The following is a 27,693-nucleotide window of genomic DNA, read 5'->3' as shown; positions in this document are numbered from 1 at the left end:
CAAATGGATGATGGACGTTGTCCTGACATTAAAATCTGGTCACCCGACGTCACAAACTACACTGTAACTGCTGAAAAAATACAGCCAAATTCTATCAGTAAGGTACAATTTTTCCAAAATACAGTAAAATACTGTTAACATAAAAAGCAGCTTAACAATAACAGTTGACATAAACAGTAGGCTACAGTATGATTTTACAGCGTTATGCAATACTTTTAATTTCACCAAAAGGCCTTACGGAGGGACAGAGGTCACATGCACATTCGCTACAGTATTAAACTGTAAACCTTAGATCCTAGTGTAGAAAAATGTATGAGATTTAGAGTTAATATTGTGTTGAAGTAAATACGCTAGTGTCCTCATAAAATAATAGTATTATGCTGGCAACTGCAGCTGCCAATATTTTATTGTAAATTTGTTCCAATGTAAATTTAACCAAATATCAGTGACTAATGACTTTGGTAGCTGCAACAAACAGCACAGCGCAGCAATATGTGACCACAAAGTGCATTTCTGTAATGTAGTCATGTAAAACCTTACTAAATGTTTCCCTTCAAGATAAAACTGCAAATTTTAGATTTGCCTTTTATTGTGACAATCCCAAGGCACACCTGTGTAGTAATGATGCAGTCTAATCAGCATCTTGAGTTGCCACACCTGTCAGCTGGCTGAATTATCTTGGAAAGTACTCACTTACACAAATTTGCGACCAGAACTTGAGAGAAATAAGTCTTTTGAGAGAAAAAAAATCTGTTTTTTTAATCATACACGTGAAAATTGGAACAAAAGCAAAAGTGTTTCTTTTATTTTTGTCTTCAGTGTATCTTATGGAATACCTGGAAAAGGTGGATCTGGGGCACTTTGAGCCTTACAAAACTACCTCTGGTCTATGTATAATACAGCATTTAGGTGCATATACGAAACAGCATTTCTTAACAAAGTTATCAACTATCCCAGAAATCTAATTCTTCCGAGAAAGCTTCATAAACAAGAAAATCACAGTCTGGTCACCTTCTCCCGTCACTTTTTGCACCCACGCTCATATATCCATCCCGTCCTCCCCTGTCGCCAGCGCTTCTCTGTCTGAACGCCAACTCAACACAAACGGAGGTCTTCATCTTTGTAAGCGTTTACAACTCAGATGCAAACACCGAAATGTGTTTATTTAGCCTTACTTCAGAGTTTTCGAGTTAGCCGTCCGCGAGTCTTGACATCATACTGATGATCTTCACTCCTGCGCGCTCCACCCCGCCTGCCACCGGAGCGGAGGAGCGCTGGACCGGAGGGGCGCACAAACAGGGGGAGAGCAGGCTGATGTTCGCGGCTGTGGCAAGTCTCACTCAGTTAGTTAAAACTATAAAAACAGATAACACTAACTTAAAGACAGACTGTTGTTAGATATAGTTGGGTTGGACTGCATGAGCATTGCGGTCGCTTAATTTGTAGCCTAGTTTCGTGATTTCTACCTGCACGTTTCAAGAGTATTTATGGTAATAGATGCGTGACTTGATTGAGCTCAGTTGGGGCTGTTTCAGCAAAGGGATGGCAGGTCGTTCACTGTGTTGTTGGAGTCAGTGCACGTGCTATTTCTTCTCTGCACCCTGCTGATTACCTCTCACATCTGACTCTCAACAATGATCGCTGAAGGTCACGTTTCACCGCGACGCACTTATCCAAGTATTGTGCATCTTTTCTTGTGCGATTTGATTTACAGATAACTTTTAAATCTTATCAAAGCAACCCGAGGCTGAAAAATAGCAGTAATGACATTTACTCATGTGTTTTGACCGGTAGAGTAGTTTTAGTCCACTTTATAGGCGAGACAAACCGGACTATGACTTGGTCAAAACTTTGCTGTGCGCTCTTTCGGATGATCCAGTGAAAAGTGTCAAATCTTATGTAGTGTAACCGTGCCAGAAGATGTTAGGAAGTCCGTCAAACAACGGCGGCATCAGAATGCTGGTGCCCCCGGCTCCGAACGACGACAGGCGGGTAGAGTTTGTGGCGCTCACTGCTGTTCACACGGAGAGAAGCGAGCCATCCACCCCGGAGCGCGGACACCCGTCTCACCGCACGGGTCTGCTGGGCACCCCGCTGCCCGGACCGCCCGGACCCCGGGCCAACGCGTCCGCCTCAAGCAAACGCTTCAGGAAGTTGCAAAACTGCCTGTACAACGTACTGGAAAGACCACGAGGATGGGCATTCATCTACCATGCATTCATGTGAGTGTCATTGTAGTTTTACTTTTATAATTGACCCAAAGAAAATCATTTAAAAACTCACATTTATCCGCATTCTTTCCGCTTAAACAACTTTGTAGTTGTATAAAGTTTGTGAGTGAAGCCACATGCTGCGAGAAAGGCTACATTAGACCTGCTTCCAATCATGTGTTTTGATCAGTGTATAGCCTACCAGCAGTCTTTTGATGAATTTTCCAATTAACCAAGCAGAGTTGCTTATGCGGCAATTAGCACAATCACATGCCATACATCATCACAACATGGGGTCCTCTGTTCAATTTCCGCTTGTCTCTGTCTGATTAAATCATCATGAGGACCCTGGATATTAAATTGAATTTGTCCAAATCCACAGGGAGTAATCCACATGTAAAAAAATCAATCTCCTTGTAAACAGTTTTGATGCCTGCAGATAGCCATACTTTTAAAATGGATCACTTATCAGTATGATTCATATTTCCTGTATGTTGGCATGCTTGACTAACTAGTTTATATGGTGGACAGATGATGTACTGGAATGACAGGAAGTGAAAAATAACATCAGTGCGCTCATGTGAGTGGGGGTGTTAGTGTGGTTACAAACTTTTATGAGACTGGACTTGTTTGTTTCAGCATTTTTCTGACAGGTGAGATAAATAATGCATTAGTTAAAGGAATACTTCACTCACAAAATGACCATTTGTCTATCAATTAATCATGCTATATAACCTCAGATTCTTTGTGAAAACTTTATTTTTCTTGCTTGCCTACATTGAAAACATATTGATAAATCGAGGCATCGTTACCAGTAAGCTCATAGTTTTCCAGTGTTTACATGTTGTATAGAGCAGATGGCGCTTGAGTACTTAAACTCATAAAAACTTAAAGCGATATCATTTCTCTTGTGTTTCTTTCAGACGCTTTTACAAGTATTTAAACCTTTAAACCCTGTGTATATAGGGCAATTTCTTTCAAAAACATTGGAAAAAATTCAGTGAGCAACTTAATAATAAATCTTTCACAAATTGCAAGAAATTAGTAGTTTTGGAAAATTATTTTAAAAAATGTAAAGTAAACTGTCAAGGGAAAAAAACAATATTCATAATTAACATTATCACATATTTTCAATTATGTTTTATCAAGGTCGTATTTATTTTCTTTGATTTATTATTCAGTTGATTTATTTGTTTTACTCATTTTCAGGCAATGTCTTTTGTACTTTTTGCTAATTTCTTGATTTATTTTTCTTTCTTTCATTGTTCATTGCCTTCCCATGTTTTTGAAAGAAATCAAGCCAATTTGCTGAGGTCTTTTATCCAGTAGTATGCTCAGACTTTCCGAACACATGCATTTTCATAAAAAAAAAACCCCAAACCTTTTTAATGGAGTTCAGCTTTGAAGAGAACATAGATAAGTATCACTTTCAGATCAGTTTTAAATAGTAGGTTTTAGCTGAAACGCATGTGTTTGGGAAGTACTGAGCATACAGCTAGATAAAGTCATGTTAAGATTCGTAAACAGATGTTTTAATATAGTTTTGCTTTTGTTAAACATGATCCCAAATCAATCAGTAAATCAATAAGGTCGCAATTTTCTGTGGGGGCACACAAGAAAAATTAAATTTTCCTCACAAATTCATGGTAACACAGCATGATGAAGTGATGCTTTATTTCAGGTCTTGTTGGCCATCTTTGGCCTTTCGTATAGGCCCAGTCATTAGTATTTGTTCATTTCTAAAGCCATGCTGGGTTAATTCCCTTTATTCACGTTCAATTTGAAGAGAGGTCTGACTGAAGCTATAGTCTAAGATCTCAAAAATGAGTCTCATCTGTTCCTTGTAGAGATGTTAACAATTAGTCGACAATCGATTAGCGGTCATTAAGAATTTTATCAGATGTGAAATTCAACCGATCAATCAATTGGCTGTGTAATGCTGTCAAAGGATATGCAATATGTTGCTGTGAGCTTTGATTGAGGAAAATACATCTGGTATTTGAAATAAGCAAAGTTTGTTTGGAATAACAATTAACTGATTAATTGATTGTTCATTTTTAACAATAATCAGTTAGGGAAAGTGGTTACGATTTACAACACTAGTTCTTCGTGCACGGATTTAGCTGGGAAAGAAAGCTTATGTGCTCTGCAAACCCCTCCCTTGCAATAGCCTTCAAAAAGATTGAAACTACAAGCACTTGTCTCTCTGCCTGATTTTAAAGCTCTCATAAGTACATGGGTGAATGAATCCACTGGTACTTGTCATTGTGCGTAGGTGTGTTAATATCTCCACATGTTACAGTGTATTCTCTCTTGTGTTTTTATGATGGTTATTGTTTGTCATTTTTTTCTTATGCTGCTGTCTTGTCCAGGTCTCCCTTGAAAAAGAGATGGGACTTGCTGAGATAAATATGGGTTAACTTGAATTACAGAAATTATTTGGGTTTTTTTTGGCCAAGTTTGCCTTAGAAGGAAGACTTGAACCCATTTTGAACCCATTACATGACAGCTTTTTAACCATGATGAAAAATAATCTCACCACTTAAACACATTCACTAAGCAGAGCTCAAACTGGAGCAACTCTCCCCTTACTTTAGAAAGCCTTCTGTCATGGCGTTAAAGTACCTGAGTGCCACGTGCTCTATACAACATGTAAACACTGGAAAACTATGAGCTCACTGGTAGCGATGCCTCATATGTGAAACACACAGCACTCATTTGTCCAAACACACCTGAACTGAATTAGACATGCACCTGTTTCAAATTCAAATTAAACCACTTTGATAACTTAAAAAAAATAATCGTAACCCTTGGTGTGAACGTTAGGCCTAAATATCTCATTAAAAGTCAAAGTTCACACGGTGACTATTTACAGTGTCAGTATATGTCTTTTGAAGTGAAGCCCAGGACAGTTGTGCACCAGCAGCTGTCCTCCAGCTGTGGTTGGCACATGGTGGACAGAGCATTATGTGTGAGAGCTCCTTGGACTGGGCCGTGCTTTCCGTGTCGTTGTGTAAATAAGTGCAGCCGTCACCGCGCCAATGCCATCATGTGTTTATAGCAGAGGGAAATCCCACTGCAGAGCTTCTCATGTGTTCTGTTCATGTACTGTCGGCACATCAATGAGTGCAAATCAGCAAGTCTCACTTTGTTCCTCAGCTCTTTCACTTCTCTGTTTCCTCCTTTTCTGTTCCCATGGGACTGCAAACATGTCTTTGAAGCACACACACACAGAAGCAACATGTCATGTACCGCCTCCACCTCGTGTGTTTCTCATTACGAGCTGTGGCCTTTTCAGGGTAGTTGCGGGTGACATTCTCCATGACATTACTGGGTGTCAGAGTGGATGGCAGCTCTGCCATTGTTGTTATTTCTCTGTCAGAGAGGCAGGGCAGGCGCTCTGAGGTGTCCAGATCATGTTTCAGATGCCACGGCCTCCAAGACAGAGCTGGACTGACTTTGGAAGTGAGCCGCCTGTGTGATGGCCTGTTTTATATCGCTGTTTAACAGATTGCAGAATATACCTGAGACTGAGATCCTTTCAAAAATCCTTGCGCTTTGACATGATGTATTTTGAGTGCGCATATGTCTGGGTGAGTGCATTGTTCCCATGATACTGCATCACCCTGAGCTGTACATTTGTTTTGATTAATTACATGTGAGGCGCCCACCATGCTGAGAGTCGTACCATGTGTGAGGAAAATTCATGGAACAACGGAGCTCAATTAAGGCGGCGTTGATCTATTGTAATTGAATTGTGCCATACACTGCTGTGTAGGGCGCTGTGCTAACTTCCCTTGATCCTTTAATTAGTCCTGCACTGTAATGGGGGATGCTGGAACAGATGCGTTGATTCCAGCGAGCCTCTCGTCACAGGTGTGTGTTGGGGCGTGTATGGGAAAGGGGTGAAGTAGCTCTCTGCTGTAATGTCTCTCTATGGTTACCCACATAAATCCCACCACACTCCTCACCCCGCCTTGTTGCCGTCACAGCTGCACATAAGATGCATCCTCATAGAGACAGATTTTTATTCCTAGATAAAGGTCCTGGAAAACCTGGAAAGTTATGGAATTTCACAGTCACATTTTCCAAGCCTGGAAAAATCATAAAACTAGTAAAAATCATTGAACGTTCTGGAAAAATCATGGAAATGTGTTGTGTGTAATAAATGAAATGACATGAATGTAATGTAACCTTGAATTTATTTTCTGTAGCTGACGATGTAAGGTAGCTCTAATATTTGTCCACATGAGACAACGTTTTGGTTGTTTTTATTTATTTGTTTATAACAGAAGTTTTTTCCTTTTTCTCCCCACGTTTCCGTCTGTCTCTATATGTCCACAACGCATTTCAGATATTTTTTAAGCACTTTTGGCTTGGGAGAGGGTCATACATTTTATTATTATTTTTATAATTTTTTGGGGGCAATTTGGGAGGGTTTGGAAGGTGTGTTTTCCTTTTTAAATTTTTCTTTTCCTTTGTTTAAAAAAAAATGTTGGCAATTTTTATTAATATTTTTGGACGATTTTTATTGTAAAGTTAAACATTTTGGGTGATTTTGTTTGTCCTTATATTTTTTGGGTGGCATGTTTTCATGAAAAGATCTATGACGGATAGAAACTGTAAAAACAGAAATGAATGTTGAACACATCATGTGGGATGTGGGATGCTGAAATTATGATTGAACAGAGTTTGAATCTCATATGTTTTAAAAACGGCAGGCAAGTGGAGCAAGATCTTTTTATTTTATTTTTAGTCCTTGAAAAGTCATGGAAAAGTTTTGAATTTTTTTCATGACAATGTGTGAGAACCCTGAGGGTCTTTGGTAACTTTAACATCCTGCCTCCTGAATGGTTCAGGTTACATTATTGTGAACTGTTTTACATCTGTGTGTCGACTGTCCTGCGGACGGGACACTTCTTCAAACACTCCTTCAAAGTTTAACAGCTGTATGCTAATTCTGAGCTGGCACTGAGTTCCTCCTCTCCTCTCCTCTCCTCTCCTCTCCTCTCCTCTCCTCTCTGCTCTGCTCCTCTCCTCTCCTCACCTCTCCTCTCCTCTCCTCTCCTCTCCGCTCCGCTCCTCTCCTCTCCTCTCCGCTCTGCTCCTCTCCTCTCCTCTCCTCTCCTCAAGGAAAGTAAGGGAGGGGGTAAGGACCAACAAACTTGTTAAAAGAGACAATCGTTTTTTTCCGTAAACCTGTAAATTCCTCTGCTCTGCTCAACAACTCGATCGGCTCAGACGACACTGCCGGTTCTTGCATCCGCCAAGACCCTGGTTCAAGTGGTGCATGGGCCGTTTGAAATGTTAAGTGCGGCTTGTCTTGTTATGGTCTTTTCACTCACTCACAGTAAAAGCTCAAGACCTCTTTGTCACCTTTGAATCCTTTCTCTTTGTTTCCCCTGCAGTAAAAACTACCATGTCAGCAGCAGGGTCGGTCTGCTTGTCTGAGCTGGTTACGTCCGTTTGAGTTTTCACAAACATCAGCGGCCCAGCAAGAAAGTTTGGACCTGTGCAGTTCAGACACACACCTTATTGTATTGTACTTGGTGTGTACGTGGTATAGTAACTTTATTTATCAGTTTTCCCTCAAAAAAATACAGAAATCGAAATGTTTGAGTAGATAATACACAAGTGCATTCCTCTGCCACTCCACCCTCCTTCCAGGTGACCATCATCAGGGATGTTAAATTACAAAAGTAAAATTATAAGGACATATCCAGTAATAATAATAATCATAAAATACAATGAATAAAATATGTTAACATATAAAGGAATAAAAACAATACATCTATAAACAGAAAGACAAATTGAAACCAAAAAATAACTATTGGTCCTGTCATCTGTGCATGTGTGAACTTTTCCTATAAACTCAGGAGAGGAGTGAAAATATGTTCAGAGGGATCCGTGTCAATACTTTTCCCTCACCTTTGACTTCTCACCCATTTCCACCATACGCAGCACCACATATAGACCATCACATGAGGCTGCCTGTTTTGAATATAGTCAATCTTCCCAGTAGGTCCTTTGGGTCCCTGCTCAAGTCACTCTACATGGTGCCAACTTATACCAGCACTGTGGAGACCTAAAAAACCATGTCATGTCTTGATCTTGGCTTTGGCACCCATACATCTTCAGTCTCTGGCTCAGTACAACATTTCACTGGACTGTGGTCTGGACATACAGTAATAGTGCATGTGGGCGGAGAGGAAAAGCAGTCAAGACCGAGCACTGACATCGCAGTGACTGATTGGTTCTAAGGAGGGTGAAAATATACTGGTCATGTATTATTGATGTCTTACAAATGAGGAGCAGGAATGTGGAGCAAAATTACAACGTGGGGTTTTTAGACCTGAGCTTGAGCCGTATAATAAGTATTACAGGTTAAAGAGAAATGTCTTTACAAGTAGCTGTTTTATGAGAAGATCTGTGTGGATCTCCCTGACAGGCTAATTGAGAAGTTAGCAATTTTTTTCCTCTGGAATATCATAGCTGTCTGTTCACTGAGCTCTGCTCAAGATAAAGGGAAATCTTTGAATTTAACGTATCAAAATCAGTTTAATAGTCATAGACAGTTCAACTCAGACGGTGAAAGTGTTACATGATGTATTTTGTGGCTCTGAACCAGCTTTGTCAAGCCTGAGCTTGACATCATTACAAATCACTGTTGGAAAATAAATATGAGATGATGTGACAACACTAAACTTAAATGGTTACAATGCAGGAATTGTCAGTTACTGTTTTGGGGGGTGTAATAATACATTGGCCTGGATCAAAATATAGATTCAGTGATCAACGACCCAGTATTGTCTATGCAAAGTGAAAACATTGATATATCCCGTCATCTTTAAGACAGTGCCAAGCTGATAATGGCAAGCGCCCAAGAAAAAGACAATGAGGATTTATAGTGATATTTTATTATAGGCCTCTGAATTGAATTTAAACAATTGTGTTGGGCCAGACTTTCTGATATTAGCAAATATCATTTTATGTCCAAAGAATCATTATAATATAGTATTGTTATGAAACCTGTGATTTACACAACTAACTGTTTGTAAACAGCATTGCCAGCAAAAGTAAAAGCAAAAGCATTTTTTTGGCCTTGTGTCTGTTATTTTCATAGCTACCTTTTTTCTAAAGTCCTCACCTGTGTGCTGTGCCCAGGAATATCCCAAACATAGCAAAAAAAATAAAAATATACAGGCAGAGGGCAAAGTCTGCAGAAAAATACACCACCACACACTTCGAGTGGGTCAGTCCTTCCCAGTATCCTTTTTTTGGCACAAAAACGAAGTGGTTAGACTCAGGAGCAAGCATGCTGTGGTATTTCTAAGTAGTTTGTTAAGGTTAGGGGAGCTTTGTTGCCATGGTCATGGGGATAAGGATGTGGTAGAAGTTCAGGAGTGATTTTGGTTATAGTTAAAAGAAACCAATAAAGGCTTTTGGTTTGAAACGTGAAATGAACAATCTCTCCAGCAAAAGCTGAATGTTTTGTTGACCCATCCATCCACTCTGACCTCCTCCCTACACAGACTCTGTCGCTCTGTAGTAACATCACTTGACTTTCTCCTTTGCTCCCTCTGCTTGAGGGCTTTGTCGCTCTGATGTAAACATATGTTGTTTTTGGGGACTTGCTGCAGTTGCTGATTGTGTTGTTTTTCTTGGAAGGTCTCCAGAAAGCCTGCATTACAAAGTGAAGTAGAAGAGAAAGATCTGACAAAAAGACAACATGGAGTCATTGAGAGTTTAAGAGCAAGTGTTCGTGGAGCTTTATCCATACCAGGGATTAGAAATGATGATATCTTGGCCTTTGCTGCTGCAATTTTAAAAAATGTGTCACCCAAATGGGAATCACCCAGCTTCATGCAATGTTGACAATAGGGATGCATGACATTGGATTTTTTACCGATGTCCGATATGCAAATAACACCTTATTTGTTTGATAACCGATATAGGTACTTTTTTTTTCACCTCCTTTTTTTATTTTAGTGATCATCAAGTCTGTTCTGCAGTGGAATTAACATCGTATTATCCATACTCTTATCGTGATGGCCCACCAGCAGATGGAGAATAAAATGCAATGCTTTACATTGTATATAATATTTATTCATTGTGCAGAAAAAAACATATTCACTTTGGCAATTTACAAAAAAACACTAAAAAAAAAGCAGTTTGTCAGAAATCAGCATGTTGGCCAATTCTGATATTTTAATTTAAACCCAATATCAGCCAATACCAATGATGTGCAGATATTATCCTGCATCCCTAGTTGACACTTAATCCCACTTTCAGATGTTTTCCATGCAAGCAGCAGTTATGGATGTAAACCTAAACAAATACATGTACCTCTGCAGTATAACTGAATACAGTGTTTTCAAAAATATGGTCATCAATTCACAATATTTGAAATACTTATAATAGCTATTTTCCTCAGTATTCTTGCTTTCCGCCAACAGTGAGTTGTCATACACTCCGCTCCTCTCACTGACTCACAGTGCTGTCTTCTTATCACTCGTCTCATTTGCTCTGGTTGCTTACCGGCTTTTGCAGCACAATTTTGTTTTGTTTTTTACTTGAACGTTATTGCTTTTTGAATGTGTGACAATCCCAGAGACTTTTGAATGTGTGTAGTACTGCATAAGAGTATTGTTTTCATCGTGACAACACTAATTGAATGTAAGAGAGAACACTTTAGTGGAGATCTGTTGAAGCTTTTAATTATTCATTGCTTTTAAAAGAAATTATCATTAGCCTGATGGGGAAACAAACACCAGGTTCTTAAAATCTCCCTCCTTCCCTTTGATCTGAAACAGTAGCTTCACAAATTTCCAAAGTAAATCTCTCATGTCAGATAAGTCTTTGCCAAATAAACCCTTCTGTCTCCATGGCATGTGGGAATCCCTTCACTTTAACCTTTTATGGCACAAGCTCCACTGATGGTGTATGTTTATGAAAGCTTGAGCCTAAAGACACATTATTTATAGATGTGGAGGGAGATACCTGCAACAGGACTCGCAGCCTAATGCGCTCCATAACCACTCCACTGACGGTTTGGTCAAGGCTTTGGCTTTGAGATATGTGCTGTATATGGCTGTGGTTATTTCTTCACACATATTTTGTGCTAACAGCGCTGCGCACAGAATGCAAGCTTTTCATTAAAGGTGAATTGCCTTTCTGACATTATTAAACTCATTTAACCTAGACAGCTTGTTGATTGAATGTGTTTGCTCTATCCTTGCAGTTTTCCCTCCCTCTGAACCCAGTCTGAGCCAGCTAATCTGCTCTCTCACCTGGGTCATGGAAACAGTCTGGTCTGCTTTTCCAGGTTTTTAACCATGCAACACAAAATCCCCCGAAAACCACTGATGCGTTTGGCGTTGGACCTTTTTTTTTTTTTTTATTATTGATGGTCTAATGTCAGAAAATGGCTTTTTGTTTTGTTGTTTGCTTTTTTATTCAGCGCATGAATGTGTTTTTGTTGATGACTAAGTAAGAGAGAAAGAGGGGTGGAGTGGAGAGGGAAGTGGCACCGTAAAACAGTGAAGGGAGAAAGCCACTCGGCACTTTGTGTGGGGGTTTTAACCTGCTCAGGACTGCAGATTGGATGCTTGTTCATTTACTGCTACTGTTTTTTTTTTTATCTGTTCACCTCAGCAGGTCGTGTAAATTCTGCTCCATTAAAACCCTTTATGGTCCAGATGCCTTTGCTCTTCTGTCACTCTCTGTCCTTCATCATTCCCTCCTTCCCCTCTGGGTGGGAATATAATCTCTCATTTGCTGTACTGTCCTGCCTAATTGACTCAGCCCCCCATCACTGCCACTCTATCTCTTCCTGTGTCTCCCTCTCAGTCCTGATTGGCTGGTCACATGCTTTCTTGAAAGCACTCTGTGTGTGTGAGAATGTACAAGATCAGCTATGCCTATAAATAAATAAGTAATAAAAGTCACATAAACAGATTACTAATTATTACACCCCCTTTTTCAAGCATCAAAAAACAGATTAAACCAAACTAATCAGAAAAACACTTGAACATTCATCAGTGTGATAGAAAAATAGAAATATGATAGAAACCATCTTTGGAAAAATGTATTTGATGTATACTTTGATGTTTTAGTCCCATCAGCTAACATGGAGCTTCACTTTTGGGGAGCCGTCATGCCGTCCATCTTTATATTATACATTGGTGAACCCCAGTAAACCCATTCCACCTAATATATAGATGTTCGGACTACTTAAAACTGGAACATTTATACAATTACTAATTGGTATTGCCTCAAATGCTCTGACATTCACTTAGAAACATTAAAAAACTTAATGTATGTAGAGTCTCCTGTGGAGACACAGTCGTGCAGTTGTCCGGTAATGCTTCTCTGATCGAGCATCTTTGGCTTTTCCTTTGATTTGAGTGAAGGAGGAACCAACATCCAGCCGAGCCCCTAATGAGATTAAGTTCAGAGAGACTGGAATGGGCAGGAACTCAGAGAAGATGATTTTGGTTAATTTGTGCTCTTGAGATTTTAAAGACTCATTTTTGGAGACAGAAACAAGGTCATTTTTGGGTCAAGATGTGTTGATGTTTTGGTGCTGCTGTTTTTCCTGTGAGGACAGCAGTTCATCAAGGCTATAATACAATATGTAAAAGATGTTGTAAGGGCCAAAATCATATTAGGGTCATTTTGAAGATGACTATCTTCCTGCTTGAAAAAAAGAATCAATTTGAGTTGCTACAGCAAGTCCGTCTCTGCCTCTCTGGAGGTGCAGGCCGCTCTCCTCATGGCAAAAGTAGTTTCATATAACCCAGGAGTGAGGCTAGCTCATAGGAGCAACGTTAGACAAATTACATATTAAACACTGAAGAGTGTCAAACAAACAGTTTCATTTGTTTTTTTATATCCCATCTATAAACCAAAAAATAAATAAGTTGTTTTCTAATTTTACAATTTTGAAATACAAATTCAATATCAAAAGAATGAATGATGCACAGATTAAGATTATTCCTTCTCAGTTTTATTTTAAAAGTACTATTTTATTTTTAAGTAGATTTTAGAGAAGGAATACCTAATTGTAATAAAGGAGTCTGAGAGAGATTTATTTTTAAATTTGTCTCTCCCTATATGGATATGTGTCCACCACTCTGGGGAAATGTTTAATTAACTTAACTAAATTACACTAATCGTACTCGATGTAAATGCCTTTAAGTTATCCTGGTGTTTTTTTCACCTTTTAAAAGTCTAAAGGTCTTTCCCTCACTTTTACACCTTTCCTTTGTGTTTGTCAAAGTTTGCTTTGAAGTCTCATGTCGTGTCCTGACGTCTCTTTCCATGGCTTGTCACATTGTGCAGCAACTGCTTTAACCTCCTCGCCTGTCCCACTGTGGCTTTATTTTTCCGTAGAGTGGCTTGCTACCTGCTAACACCAAAGTGTGACACAGAGTGCAGACAGAAGGGGGAGAAAGAAGTAGGAGGGAGCTTGATTTTGGTTTCTAAGGATGAATGATAATAATGATAATGTGATACTCTATCGATCCCTGTAGGAAATTCTCTTTCCGCTTGTCCCCTACCACAACAGCAGTGCTCGTTAGATCCAGTGTCTTGCTCAAGGGCACTTCAGCTGGGCAGATGCTTTAGTTTTTTTTAAAGCCAGCAGGGAGAGAAAAGGGTGGGAGGATATGTCAGAAGCATACAGTATGTCCAGACACAGTTTTAGAGGTGTTCATAGCCTTGTTGTCCTTCAAAGGAGGAAAGGGCTCACAACAGGACAAGTGATTTGTGTGTGTGCATGGAGGGGAAGGTAAGGAGAGGAGAGCAGGAGTGAGATGGAGAGAGGGGAGAGTCGAGGTTAGTCGCTGTATTAATTTCTCCTTTCGGGGCAAAATGTTTCTCCCTGGGGAGGGGACTGTCTGTCCTGGAATGGCCAACCAGGAGTCATGTTACCCCCTAATACCCAACCTGCCTCTCTTTGCTCAATTTCATTGAGGAACGGGACATGCACACACACATATATCCACGTACACACCATTACCATGAGGGGGGGTACACTACTGTTGTTTATATACTTGACAGTGCAGAACACATGAAAGGGCTGAAGGTGAAAGTCAGTGTACATGCAAAAACACATACACTCAGCAGAGACATTGAGCCTCAGACAATCGTTCTGTTTCATTCTCCTGCAGATGGGTCATCAGGAGGGGTGTTGACACTTTCTAATCTTCACTAATCTGTGTTTATGTAATGTTATTGTTGCTGACGCAGGCCAGGAATACTGTGGCATTTGGTCGGGAGGGTCAAACGGGAATGCCAAGAGTTTATTTTGACGAGTCAAGAACCTTTAAACACTCCAGATCTGCTTTCACAGCCAGGAAAATCCAGAGGCAGCTCCCTTCTACTGTATATCTTCTTATTACATCTCTCTGTCTCTCTGCAATATATAGCTTCGGTGATTTCTGCAGAGGTGGCGAGTCAGCTCAAGCAGACGCACTACAGGAGCTGCAAATACTGACAAATTGTTGTGTCATTTCCTTGTAGCAGTCATTCATTTAAACAAAATGCCGTAGGTGGGGGATTTTGTTAATTTTCTGGGATTTTTTCCAATGTTTCCCCAGTGTGTTCTCAGGAGACTATATTGTTCAAACTACATGTTTCTCTAAGCTGCTGACACATTTGTGTGTACACAGTGATGCTGAGGTGGTGAGATAACAAATAGACAACACGTACAAACATTTGTGCTGCGGTTACACTGTAAGTGCTTGATTTGTTTCGTTACAGAAATGTTAAAAGGTCTCAACACAACAAAATGTTACAGTGCCAATACTGACAACTGCAAACACTTGGTGTCATATTATTAATGTTGAAACATGTAACAAGCTGCCCCACTAGTGTAAAACAAAAGAAACTAAATTAAATAGTGGGCCCCCTATTTAAAGCTAGAGTGTAGGGATAGAAATTGATAGGATTTTATTGATACCAATGACATTATTTATTCAGTTTATCGGTCGGACACTTGATTGATTCCTGATCAATTTTCTGTGTGGAAAAAGTGTAGGTCTACACAGGGTTTCAGCATTTTTTTAACATAGGATATTTACTCTCTGCAAGAGACATGCTGCTCAGTTGGGAAGCAGTGGCAGTGTGTAGAGTGTCACATACATGACATTTCAGGAATATAATCCCATTGCTGCATAAAAAGATTTTACAGCAAATTGATGCTGATTTCACTCTTAATTCAAAACTGTTGTTGTCTTTCTTTGTGAAATGATGCCACGCTTTGGACCGTATCTTCCGCATTGCCATGCCTCCTTGTTGCAAGTCTCCAGCAGCATACATGCGTGAGTTTGATGTCACTGTTGCAATGTGCCGCTGTCAAAAAAAAGCACGCTGGCATCGATTTAACAAAAAAAAGAGCTCTGAGGCATGCAATTCTGATAGATCAAACAATTTGAAAGCGGTTCTCAACTGGGATAGGTTCTCGATTTCCATCCCCACTATAGTGTGGAACATTTACATTTTCATTAAGACCTTGCAAAACTAGTTTACAGAGTGTTGATTGAGCCATCCGCGACTATGGAGAGCTCGCTGTATTACGCAGTATAGCAACTTTCTTGCGCTTGCACACCGAAAGTGATTTGTTTAACGTAACTAGCCAGACCTAAAGAGGGCAGGAAAGGGGAAGAAACCATATCCATGGAGCAGCAGCTAGGGGTATGGTGGAAGCTATGTTCCTAAGAAGTGTCCCAGAAAGGTCTCTGGATTGGATCCTCCAAGTTAAAAAGGAACTTGGCATTCAGAGGAAGGATTAAAGTCACAAAAGGCTCCTCCCTGGGACATGGAATATACGACAAGCTCATCTGCAGGCATACGTCATAAGCACTCTCACTGCAAGGGGGGGGGGTGACAAAAAATCCACACCCCAGCTTAAAGTCACCAGGTGCAAAAATGACAGAATAAAGTAGTCCACATGCCATTTAAAGAATCGGTATGCTCCCTCATATGTTTATTTATAGTGTGTGTGTTTTTGAGGCCTAATTTTTTTTTTACACAATTTCTGTCCAAAAGAAACCCACTTTAGTTGCTTCATTAGTGCACATTGTTGGACAAGATTTCACCGCACATGTTCAACTCTGATTTGTGTTGATAAATCAGCATCACTTTCCCTCTATATACACTGCAAAACCTCACCCAGCACCTTTCTGCCTGGCTGTTGTAGGAGCTTTCTCTTGAATCACTTTATTGTGCTGCCATCGTGGTTTGGTGCTCACACTGTCCTGCTTTATATCAGTGTTACACTTGACTGTCAAAACCCTACAACCCAGCTGTTAGGTCAAAACAGGACAATTAGGACTTTGGTGACGATAGACACCCCTGCCAGTAAAGTCTGATTGTCTTTTCACTGGAAACACATTTTGTCACAAGCCATGGGAACGCTGCTCTGCAACGTCACCCTCTGTAAAGGTTTTACGGTTGTCCTGTCATTGACTATACTTCATTTGTATACAAAGGCAGAGAACTTTCTGCAGCTTGGGCGTGCTGTCTCCCTCTGTACAGTAACCATTCCTGGCGGTATCCACTCAGAGTTAGAGGGATTTTCTCCAGTGTCCGCAAACAGTGGCAATGATCCACATTAGGGGTCAACAGATTATTGGCCTGGCTGATTATCAGGACCGATATTTGGCATTTTAATGATTATTTGTTTTAGCGTTTTATTTAATGATCGCTGATAAAATAAGTTAATTAAAAAGTGCTAAGAAAGTGTCAGCGTGGGAGGAACTTTTACTTGTAAAACGTCAGGGAGCTGTTTGTATATGATGTTGAATATTTCAGTTTAGATTAAACATTTGCCAAATTCATTTAAACAAAGTTTTGTGTTGGAGTTTGTTATATTCCAAATTCTAAATATCGACAGAAAGATTTTCATTTTCATTGTAAATGCATTTTGGTTCCAAATATCTGATATAGGTCTCACTAACTACTAATAATGCGTATCGTGACCAATATTGGTCAACCCCTAATCCACGTCCACCTCTCACTTTTCGCTTAAGTAACATGAAATAGCAGGACTTGACTGAATGGGGCAGCAGGGTGTATGTGCTCGTCAAGGTGTTGAGGGTGATGTAGAGTGCTTAGGAAGCAGGGTCTGTGTGTCGCCAGCGGCTGCGAAGACCATAAGGGTAGACATAAAATAAATCAATAGCTTTAGGTTTGCCATTATCTCTCAGCAGCACACTTAAGGCCTGACCCTAATGGGTGCCTGCACCTGCACACTGCTGATTATCAGCAGATGCTGAATAATGTTGAAACTAGCTGTGTCGCTAAGCGCTGATAAGGAATTAACATGCTGGTTTATACTAATGTGGGAAAGTCGCTCTGTTTTATCACATTCTCTGGTTAACATGACAACGACTCTGATGCAGTAAGTGATGAACTGAAAGGTGATAAATTTAACTATTGATGCAGATAGAAATCTAAACAATAATCAAAAGCCACATGAAATGCGTTTTTAAAGAGGGCTCTGGAGACAATATCAGGTTTAAGTAATTATGCAGGGATATGGGCAATAAGCATCAAAACCTTCCGTCAGGATGTATTTCATTTCATATCATCAGATTGAAATACATTGTGATATTGTAAACTCTATGGAAAATTAATTGTGAAATTGTGGGTCTTTTTGTGGCAAGTCCAGCAAATAAAATACCTGACAAATCAATGTACTTCATCACATTGATGCATAAATCATAAAATTCCAATAATGTCATAAACCAGTCCTGTTCACTGATTTGCAGCATCTACTCACAATGGCCTCATACAGCCAGATATGCTAAATGGAGAGCCTTGGGATTAACCAAAATCTCTAACCGAATAGCTGTGACCGGAGGCATTCAGGTTATCCGTCCGTCCCATCCTCGTGAATGCGATATCTCAAGAATGCTTTGAGGAAATGTCTGCTTGGACTCAACAATGAACTGCTTAGATTTTGGTGGTCAAATGTTAAAGGCCAGGTCACTGTGGCTTAATCCTTCTCATTATTGCAAATGCGATATCTCAGGAGCACCTTGAGGAAATTTCTTCAAATTTGGCACAAACGTTGAAATGCACTCAAGGGTGAATCAAATCAATTTTCCAAAAGGTTAAAGATCAACCACATTATAACATTGAAATGTTCAGCAAAAACACTTTACTCACCATTATTCAACATCAGAAATATTAAGTCAGATAATGAAATTGGTGGCACTAATTTTGGGTGGCCACCTTGAAACTGTGCTGATAGTATAGATCTTCTGTGCTGCCGGGTTGAAGATGTGTGTGAAGCATCCATGTTTTCATAGACATGGATGTAAACTGCAAGTGCAACTTGACTGGTTTGGGGAGCCATAGGTTATATTTGTAGTTTTTTTTTCATGTGAAAGCAAAGTAGACTTGCACTTTTAAACTGTTGTGAGTTGTTGCAATGTAAGCTTGAAATCCATATAAAAGTTAAAAAATTTAATTTAAAGGAACAGTGTGGTGGATTTAGTGGCATCTGGCAGTTGAGGACTACAGATTGCAACCATTGTAAACCACTCCAGTGTGTCAAACGTATATTTCCTGTTAGAGGCATTCATTGTTAAGGAGGTTTTTAATGTGAGCTAAATTATCTGCAGCAGTCTCTTGCTCTCCAAAACAAAGGGACCCAGTGATTTAAACAGCTAAAAACACTGAATAAAGCAGTGTTACGTTACAACCTGTGTATTTCTGATGCTGTTGAGCTTATCGTGAAGGGGCTGCTAACTATGGCGCCACTAACACTGCTAACTATGGCCCAATCTGGAGCCAGTGTTTAGTTTGTCTGTTCTGGGCTTCTGTAGAAACAAAGACCCTTTGGGCAAGGACCTGCTTCCTCCTCATTCTAAGATAATGAAAACATGATCCTTATTTTTAAGCGATTATAAACTAAAGAAAACATACTCAATATTTCTGCTAATATGTCCCCCTAAATTCTACACACTGGACCTTTAATCAGATGTGCGTAAGGACAGATCATCTTCGGTGTGTCTCTGCAGCAGTACGCCAGTCTCATTGATGTGTTTAGGTCCAAACAGCTTCTCATACTGTGTCTCTCTTGCGTGTTATTTTTTTGGTGTAAGATTTTATTGTCTTCCCACGTGTTTTTTTTAACTTATTCTCATCAGGCATGTGAGCACTGTCCATATAGTTTCAGGACAAGGAGGCTGCATGACTATGCAGGTATACCTGATGTGTATGCAGGATAAGAGGCACCTACCACTGCTAAAACACCTCAGGATTTTTCAGTATACCTTTTTCAAGAGCTGCTTTAGATCTTACTTTCAGTTCAGAGCAAACCCTGTTCTTTCTATCTCTCTCCCTGTCTTCTTCCTGCTCTCTCTGCTTGTTGTCTGTCTCTTGTCTCTTGTCTCTCCAGATCCTGGGATAGCCCAGGTCTCTGTGTCTTTCTCCTGTTGTCCCTGCCTGGCTGCACCCGCATGCAAGGCCCATCTTAAGTGTTGTTAAGATCATTTTAATTTATAACGGCAGTCACTATAAACATGTGAGGAAGCAGCACCATGGAGATGGAGCTCAAACAGAATCACAATGTGGGACCGTATTTATAAGGTCTGCCTCGCCTGCAGAGTGCACTTTGCAATGTCTCTGTGTGTGTGTATATATATATATATATATATGTATATATGTATATGTGCATGTCATTGCTCATGTGGCTGAGTGTGCATGCTGTCAGGAAAGGTCTTGATTGGCGTGTGCACATTTGCAAAATGTGTGCGCATTCATGCATGTGTAGGTTTATGGAGATTGTGCGTGTGGGTGTGGGGGGGTAAATGCCGGGCCAGTTGCATTGTGGGCAGAGCATAAACAATAAGCAAATGTTAACGACGGAGCCATAATTATCCAGGCTGCCTGCCACTCGTGTGAGATTGTTTTTGAATGCGTTCTGTCTTCTCCTGCTCTTAATGCCTTATTCGCACAATTGCTTCACTTAAACACAGTGTCATTTCCTCTATTACTGTGCGATGCCTGCTCTTTCAGTTCCTTTTGCTTTAATCTGCGCCTTTCCCAGCTTATTTCCATCAGAACTGTCTCTTAGCTGCATCTGTTTGTCTTATGTTTTGGTTTTTCTTCCTCCTTCTGTTTCTCTTCATACATGAAGTCAGCAGGCTTCACTTTAAGGAGCGAAAAAGAGGGATAAAGTTGTTGTTCAAATTGTCGTCCCGTGCCTGTCTGTAGGTGCTCTACATCAGCTGCTGCTTCTGTTGCTGCTCTGGCCTCAAATCACACTAATTCACTCTTGTTTTACAGCAGAGATTGAGTTTAATGGAGGGTTATTGCTGATGAAAAGCTTTCACTCTGTGTCAAAACATGTTTTCTCGTAGAAGGTACAGAAATGTATTATGGCCAAGTGAGAAATACAAACACAAACATAAACCTGTCACATCAAATTGTCCCCATTTTTGTCCCCAACAGCTGCTAAACACATCATAAATATGTCTTTACATGCTGGCAAATATGTAAACCCTGTAACTCTGTGTGTGTGTGTGTGTGTGTGTGTGTGTCGGTGGGCCTGCTAGTCTTCTCTTGGCCCTGAGATTAAAGCAATGTCAGCAAGTGTGTGATGAGACCTCACAGACGATACCTCATCTTGCTCTCTTTTCCATTCTGGCTCTCCTCGTCTCACTGTCCCCTCGTCTGTCCAATACATTATTCAGCCACCTCTTTCTGTCTCTTGTCCACCATTTTTCTCATTATCTATGTCTGTGTCTCACTGGTACTCACTCCTCGTGGTCCTTGCTACTTTTTTCACCCCCCTCCTCCTGTTTCTATCCATAAGTCTAAGACTGTACTATATATATATTCTCCTTCTCTCTCTTTTTCTCTCTCTCTGTCTCTTCTTAGCACTGTCTCTCTCTCTGTCTTATTCTCTGCTACTTATCAGCGGTCAATCAATCATTTTGGTCCTGGGCTGCCAGACCTTGTAGTGTCTTGTGACGTCCAAGAAACGTCCTGTGTCTCAGAGTGAACTTCAAGCAAGGTCAATAAAACTGAAAGTAGTGAGGAAAACAAACTCTACTGGTACAATCAGTTGGGCGTTTAAAAAAATTGCGCTACTAATACCAGTTCCCTTAAAATGATACTGATACCAATCGAGTATTTCATTTTATTTCCTCTTTTTGATCCATTATTTTTTAGTGGAATGTCTGCACGCTGAACTCAAAATAGCCAAACTCGACTTCACCACATCACAGGCTGACAGGTTTGCAGCTGCTGTGGTAGTGGGCCAATCACACATCACATTAAATCAGCGAACGCTTGTGGTGATTGGGTACAAGCAAACCATACAAATATTTTTTTTTCTAGATCTGGATTTTTTAAAAAAGCACAGAAAACAGGAATTATTGGACTGGAAAAGTTTAAATACTGTGTTATTTTGGTCGAACAAATGGAATAGCGATATACCTGTCCTTAACAATCAAGCAAAACACCCAACGACTATGACAAAGTGTGAAGTAGTTGCTTACTCTATGCTTAATCTAGCAATTTTTTTTAACTTTCTGTAACTAACAATCTCACATACGCCCACCTCATGCAATGACTGGCCAGGTACGTGGACATGAGATGTTGTGTCTGAGATTTTCATGACTGCCACTTTTCATGTGTCAAACTGAGTGCGACACCTTATCCTCTGCCTTTTTGGCTTGCCTCTGAATCTTACAATTTGGAAAACACTTTCTCTTTTAAATGTTGTTTGACAAGTTTGTACAAACTAGTTTGTGTCATGCATACTCTGTCCTTTAGCGTGGATGTAGTCTAAGAGAAAGTTGAGTGAGAAACTGGATGGACGGCAGAAAGGGAATAGCAACAAGAAGAAGATCTAAGAGGTTTGGACAGAGAGAGCAGGAGCAGGGTGGAGGTAGGGTGAGATTCAGCAGAGGGATGAATAATTCAGAAGAGTATTATCTCTTCTTCCCCTCCCTGGCTTGTCACATAATTGGTTGTAATGAGTTAAAGAGGGGAGAGGGTGTGGCTAAGAGGCCCACAAGTGGTCCACTCTGATTCTGGCTCTACTTCAGATACTGTAAAGCGGGGAAGAGGAGGAGATGAAACGAGGGGAGGAGAAAGGAGAGAAGTTAGGGGAAGAATAGGAGAGTGGGAGCGTGTAAGAAAGAAGAACAGGTTTTAGGGTGCAAAAGGATTTTGAATGTGATTTCAAAGTTTTTTGTCACACTTTCATTCTGAAAACAAATGTTGACATCTGCAGTCTCGTGTGGGAGTTATTTTAGAGTGTCCAGTCCAGTAACTTGGGGGAGGGACTTAATGTGAGGACAGAAAGTGTAAACTTAATGAATGCTCTTTATCCTGCTTCATGTTTTTGTTAGCTCGCAAGGGGATGTGTGTCAGAGGGGGGAAAGATATTGCTACACTGCACATAGATGAGATATTTATGACCAAAAATGAAGGCAAACAGAAGGCCAAGTCAAAGCATTGAAAACATACTTCCTGTGCTATATTCAGTAAGTGGACATGAGAGTGATTTGCATTTGATAAAAACAGCGCTGTGTGTAAGCGGATGCAGCAGTACATGAGAAGCAGTGCCCTTTATCCTACAATAAAACGTTAGTTTTGCTCTTTTGCCTACTGTCTTGGTTTGTGATATTGTGCAATATATGAAGACTAAAAACAGAGCTCCCAGTCCTAAATTCTCAGTGCTGGCCAACATGCATGTGGCTGTAGGTGCAGCTGAGGAGGTGGTCATAGAAATAAAGTCACTGTGGTGGTGTGTGGTGCTGTTTGTAGGGCTTCAGGGTGACGCAAGCATTTTTTTTTACACAGCTCTGGACTCTGTTTAAAACTACACTTAACATAAAGACAGTGACAGTTACACAAAGACATGCAGAGACAGACACTCAAACATTTCGTCTGACAGGGAGGGATAGCAGCAGTCACAGTGGACTGAGGAGTAACACAGTGCAGCCGCTCCATGTGATGTGACCCGGGTACTAGTGTTTAATCATAGCAAAGATAACATTAACGGACAAATAATCAGGCAGACTCCGGGGCCTCAGCAAACAATACACCACCCATATAGCTATCTGTCCCATGAAGTCTCGCCATCAGACAGAACTGCAGCTTTAAGGCCATGGGGTCGCTGTCTTCGTTGCCAGCCGACAACAGAGTGATACTGCAGAAACAGCTTGCTCTTTTCTAAATATATGTGTTTTAAGAGGGTACATGTGTTGACTTTACCACTTGCATGGCACTAGTTGAAGGGGCAAAATCACTGCCTATTCGCGAAATAATGCATTATAGCACTTAAGTCAGCTTTCTTTATTTAATTCTTTCTTTCTTTCTGTCCTTCTTGGAATGCCAATTTTCCTACCTTGGGAAAAAATATGACAGTGTATGTTGGTGCTTGAGCTGCATATGCAGTAACTCTTTCAGCTCTAGCTACAATTACAGACAGGCCTCAGAGAGACTCCACTATTTCTCGTTTAATGTTAATGTTTGTGTAGCAGTTAGATGAAGGCACAGATCACAGAGAAAGTCCATGCTGATAAATGTGGACTGACTGACTGACTGATATACTGTATCTGCAGATATTCACTTAAATACTTAAAACCATCATATTGGTTTTGAATGTGCGCCATGTAGATGCATGTCCATGTTTTTGAAAACTTGTTCCCTGTCAGCCCCCCCCCATGTTTTTGAGGGTCAAAAGTCATTAGTATTTAAGACAAATATTTTTTGCAGATACTGTGATTGTGTTACAATGTTGCCAATAAGTATATAACGCAAATATTGATATTAGTATCTGCTCAAAATGCTGTCTTAAATACTAATGACTTTTGACCCTCAAAAACATGTGGCATTTCAACATGTGTTGCACAAACAGTATCACCACACTATTCAGATGGGATCTCAGATCATTTTTGCACAGTACTTTAAATGCCCTCAAACCTTGGTATTAGTGACAGCGGCCTTAACATTACTGCAACCATTGTTTCCTCTGTAAATCCTCCTCGAGATCCGCTGACCACCGGGGTTGTGCGTGACCCCGGCTCACTTTCTCACACCCCTCGCCTCAAACTGCTCGCCCAATCCCATTACTCAAGTTCAAATGTTACAGTCACCGCTTTCTTTTTGTTGTTTCTCAATCCTTGAGAGATGCCCCCGACCCTCTGTAATCCATCACTGGAGATCCCTGCTGCCATGGTAACAAGATTAGACCTGTCACAGAGTAATGATGATTGGCTTGAAATTCAGGTGCAGCCTCGGTCAGGGAGGGGGTGGGTGTTTGTGTGTTTTTGGTTGAAGGGGGTTTCAATACCAATAATCTGGCAAGACACAGGTGGGCCCTGAATTCAACTGCTATGACTCCCAATTGAAGTTTTCATAAGCACAAAAAACTTTGATACAGATTATATTTAGAAGATTTCTCTCATTTGGTCTCAAAAAAGACACTTCCCCAACCTCCAGCCTTGCTGATCCAAGCTGTGTGAAGGTTGAGCTCACTCACTGGTTCAATGGTGAAATGTCAGCGTTATACAAGCACGCTGGTGTGTGAAGTGGCGGCCTGTACACCTACTGTACTAAAAGGTCTGAAAGCTCTGTGCTAATTGGGTAGCCGGTGCTAACAATACCACAGCTAAATGTCAGAGCTCTCTCAGCACTTCGCCTCCGTCCCGGTCGGATCACTGAGCTCTGTACAGTACAATTTACTGACAATAAGTCCACATGTAGCAAAGGAGGGAATAAAAAAGCATCAGAAACACCGGAGCACATCCTCTGGATAGGTGTGTGTCAGGCTGGATTGAGGTTGGCTGTGTGTGTGATTCTGGGTCGGTGCTTATACATTATTGCAAATTCATTTAGGTCTTTATGATGGTCGCCATTTCTTCCAGCTTAGTGGATAACGGATGTCAAAGTTGTGTGTATAAATCACATGGTTTCATTTTCCCAGCCTCTATTCCTTTAATCACATGATTTTTCTATAATTTATGTGGTCAATTTCACACTGAATTGTCCTGATGTCATTAACTGCAGCTATCTGATATTCACCCCGGGTCATAGCACCACCAATCACCAAGAAATTGTGTGTAATTACTTAATCCCAGTGGACACATACATACACACACACACACACACACACACACACACACATAAAGGCTTGTTGAGCCCTCATGAAACCTTTCTCAGATAGTGGTTGTATCCCTCCTCTGTGGCTATACTTTTATTTCGCTCCATTTACTGTTTACATATGTGACCACACTGGAAATATGTCCTCAGTCTCTAACCATCTGTACCACATATTTGCAGAAAACCACAGTGTCAAATATAATGAATATACTGTGTGACTCTATAATAGGCTTTACATTTATTTGTGTGTCAGCATCATCCAAGTCGCCAGAAGAATTTTATATGTTTCAGCAAAACACGGGTATGTCAGATTTGTATGTTCTATACGTATCATATCAACATTACTAAAGTGACGTATGAGCTGATTTTGTCATCAGGAGGTGGAAGAGATGCTGGATGGTATGTCACACAGGTGAGACGCCTGTCAGGCTGCAGGCCACTGTTCAAGACCAACAAAAAACAAAAATCACTTTTAATGACTTGTTGCTGTTTTAAAAGTGGCTTTTTGTGCACCAAATATGATTGTTTTTTAGTGACCGGTTACTGTTTTTTTTTTTTTTTTTTTACACGAGATAGTGCCACAAAAAAAGGAAAGTTCCACAGACTGTATTAAAACCCCCAGTAGTTTTTAATTGTGTAACATTTTGATCTAACAGGATCAAAAGGTTGCCTTATTTCTGTTTGATTCTTGCTGTAGCTTTACTGGAAAATGTTGTGTCGATGTGCATGCCCTACACCTCTCTTCAGGCAGTGGGGTTGATAAATATTGGATGGTATCAAGAAGAAAGAAACTGCTCCTCAGTTAAGATGCATAAATCAATTTGTTTAATAAACCAAGTCTTATATGAGAAGGCAGCTTTACATTGCCTGATGGATATAAAGAAAAGATCAATATAGGAGACAGCAACACCTGCAATAACAGGCTAAAGCTACTCTTGTAGTTTAGGAGAGTGTTGTTTGAGATGTTTTACTTTTTTACTAGATTGCATTACTGTATATGGTAAAGATATTATTGTTGTGCTCAAATGATGTTCCGCTACCTTGTAAAACATCCTGTCGTTGAGCCGAGCGTCTTCTCTGAAATGAAAGATAAGTTCTCTAGTTTGAGGTGCACATCAGCTTTTCTTGCAACATTTATTTTTTCATATTTGAGGATAGATACACTGGATTACAAGATAATTATAACTTGTTTCAAACAGTGGAATTGTTTTCAGAGGACACCAAGGTCACAACCTCCATACTTTCTCTGTGTAGACGTAAGCACAGCCCTACCAATACTGTATTTCTTAGGCAAATGCTTATATTGATATTTAAAGTAAATAAACTACATGACATGATTTTTGACGTCATATGGCAAAAGTATTTATACCTGTTCCGAATAGTTACTTTCTCTCTAATCTCTCTCCAGGAACTTTGTGAATTGGCGTGCTCGTTGCTTATCAGTTTCAGAGAGTTGCAAAAGTTGTCAGGCTCAGCCGCCATGATCATTCAGACAGATGCGGGAGGTTGCCGGTTTCACACGCTTATTAAGCACTTTGAAGGTTACTGACTCCTTTAGAGTTCTGTGATTTGTTACCCAAAGGTTTCTGTTTGAGATAACTGGCCACCGGTTCAGGTGTAGCCTCCCTTTTACACAATGCATGCTGGGATTGACTTTAGCAACCCATGATCCTGACACGTAGTTGCAGACGAGGATGGACAAAGTTTCTGATGGATATCTTTTCTCAAAATATCCCCACACAATAGTTTGTATGATTCAGTGTCTTATGAAAATGCACATATAATTTGTTTGATATTTAACAAATTGATGCTCCATGATTGATATTACACACTTGAGTTGAGAGTTTTATGAGAGTTAGCAAACAGATGTTTTGATATAGTTTTGCTGTTGCTGAATGTGGTCCCCATTTACTTCAACAGATTAACAACATTGGCGTTTCTGAATACTTCATTCACTGGAGGCATGTGAAAAAAACAACAACATTTTACCATATTTCAGGTAACACGAAAGGATTGACATATAAATCACTCATTTTTTGGTGAAGTCTATGGACTGTAGTTCTGAAAATTGCTCGTTAAGTTGAATATATTATACAGTGCAACCACGAGAGGCAAATTTAACAAGTGATCAAGTGTTTCCTGTCCTGCTTGTGGTCTAATTATTCCAAAATGATTGCGCTTGGAATAATGCCTCAAAACAATAAAACGCTGGAAACAACCGATTCCAAAAGAAACCATTAAAATGTCGTTATTGGAAATGCCACTTGGAATTCATGGATTTTTTTCGTGTAATTAAGCCTCATTCTCTGGAAAAGAGTCCCCGAAATGTTTCTTTGTATAGGCTGAA

The 27,693-nt window shown here is 40.2% G+C and overlaps 1 protein-coding gene across 4 annotated transcripts in view; it reads left to right on the top strand.

Moving 5' to 3' along the window:
* Positions 1 to 27,693, top strand: part of kcnq4 (potassium voltage-gated channel, KQT-like subfamily, member 4) — a 71,692-nt gene that overhangs the window by 10,937 nt on the left and 33,062 nt on the right. The window contains exon 1 of one of the 4 annotated variants that reach the window (XM_088090436.1): positions 729 to 2,222. The exons of 1 other annotated variant lie outside the window; for it this stretch is intronic. In XM_088090436.1, coding sequence (XP_087946562.1) covers positions 1,921 to 2,222 — 302 coding nt within the window. In that variant the 5' untranslated portion in view covers positions 729 to 1,920. Of the gene's footprint in view, positions 1 to 728; positions 2,223 to 27,693 lie in introns of those variants that run through there. 2 more of the 4 variants (XM_088090437.1, XM_042506153.2) reach the window with 2 other exon arrangements.

Source organism: Plectropomus leopardus, chromosome 17 (assembly GCF_026936395.1).
Source record: "Plectropomus leopardus strain MGB_pleo_1.0 chromosome 17, ASM2693639v1, whole genome shotgun sequence".
Classification (NCBI taxonomy): Eukaryota; Metazoa; Chordata; class Actinopteri; order Perciformes; family Serranidae; genus Plectropomus; species Plectropomus leopardus.
The sequence above is the reverse complement of the archived record's forward strand: the minus strand, read 5'-3'. Positions and strand labels throughout refer to the sequence as shown.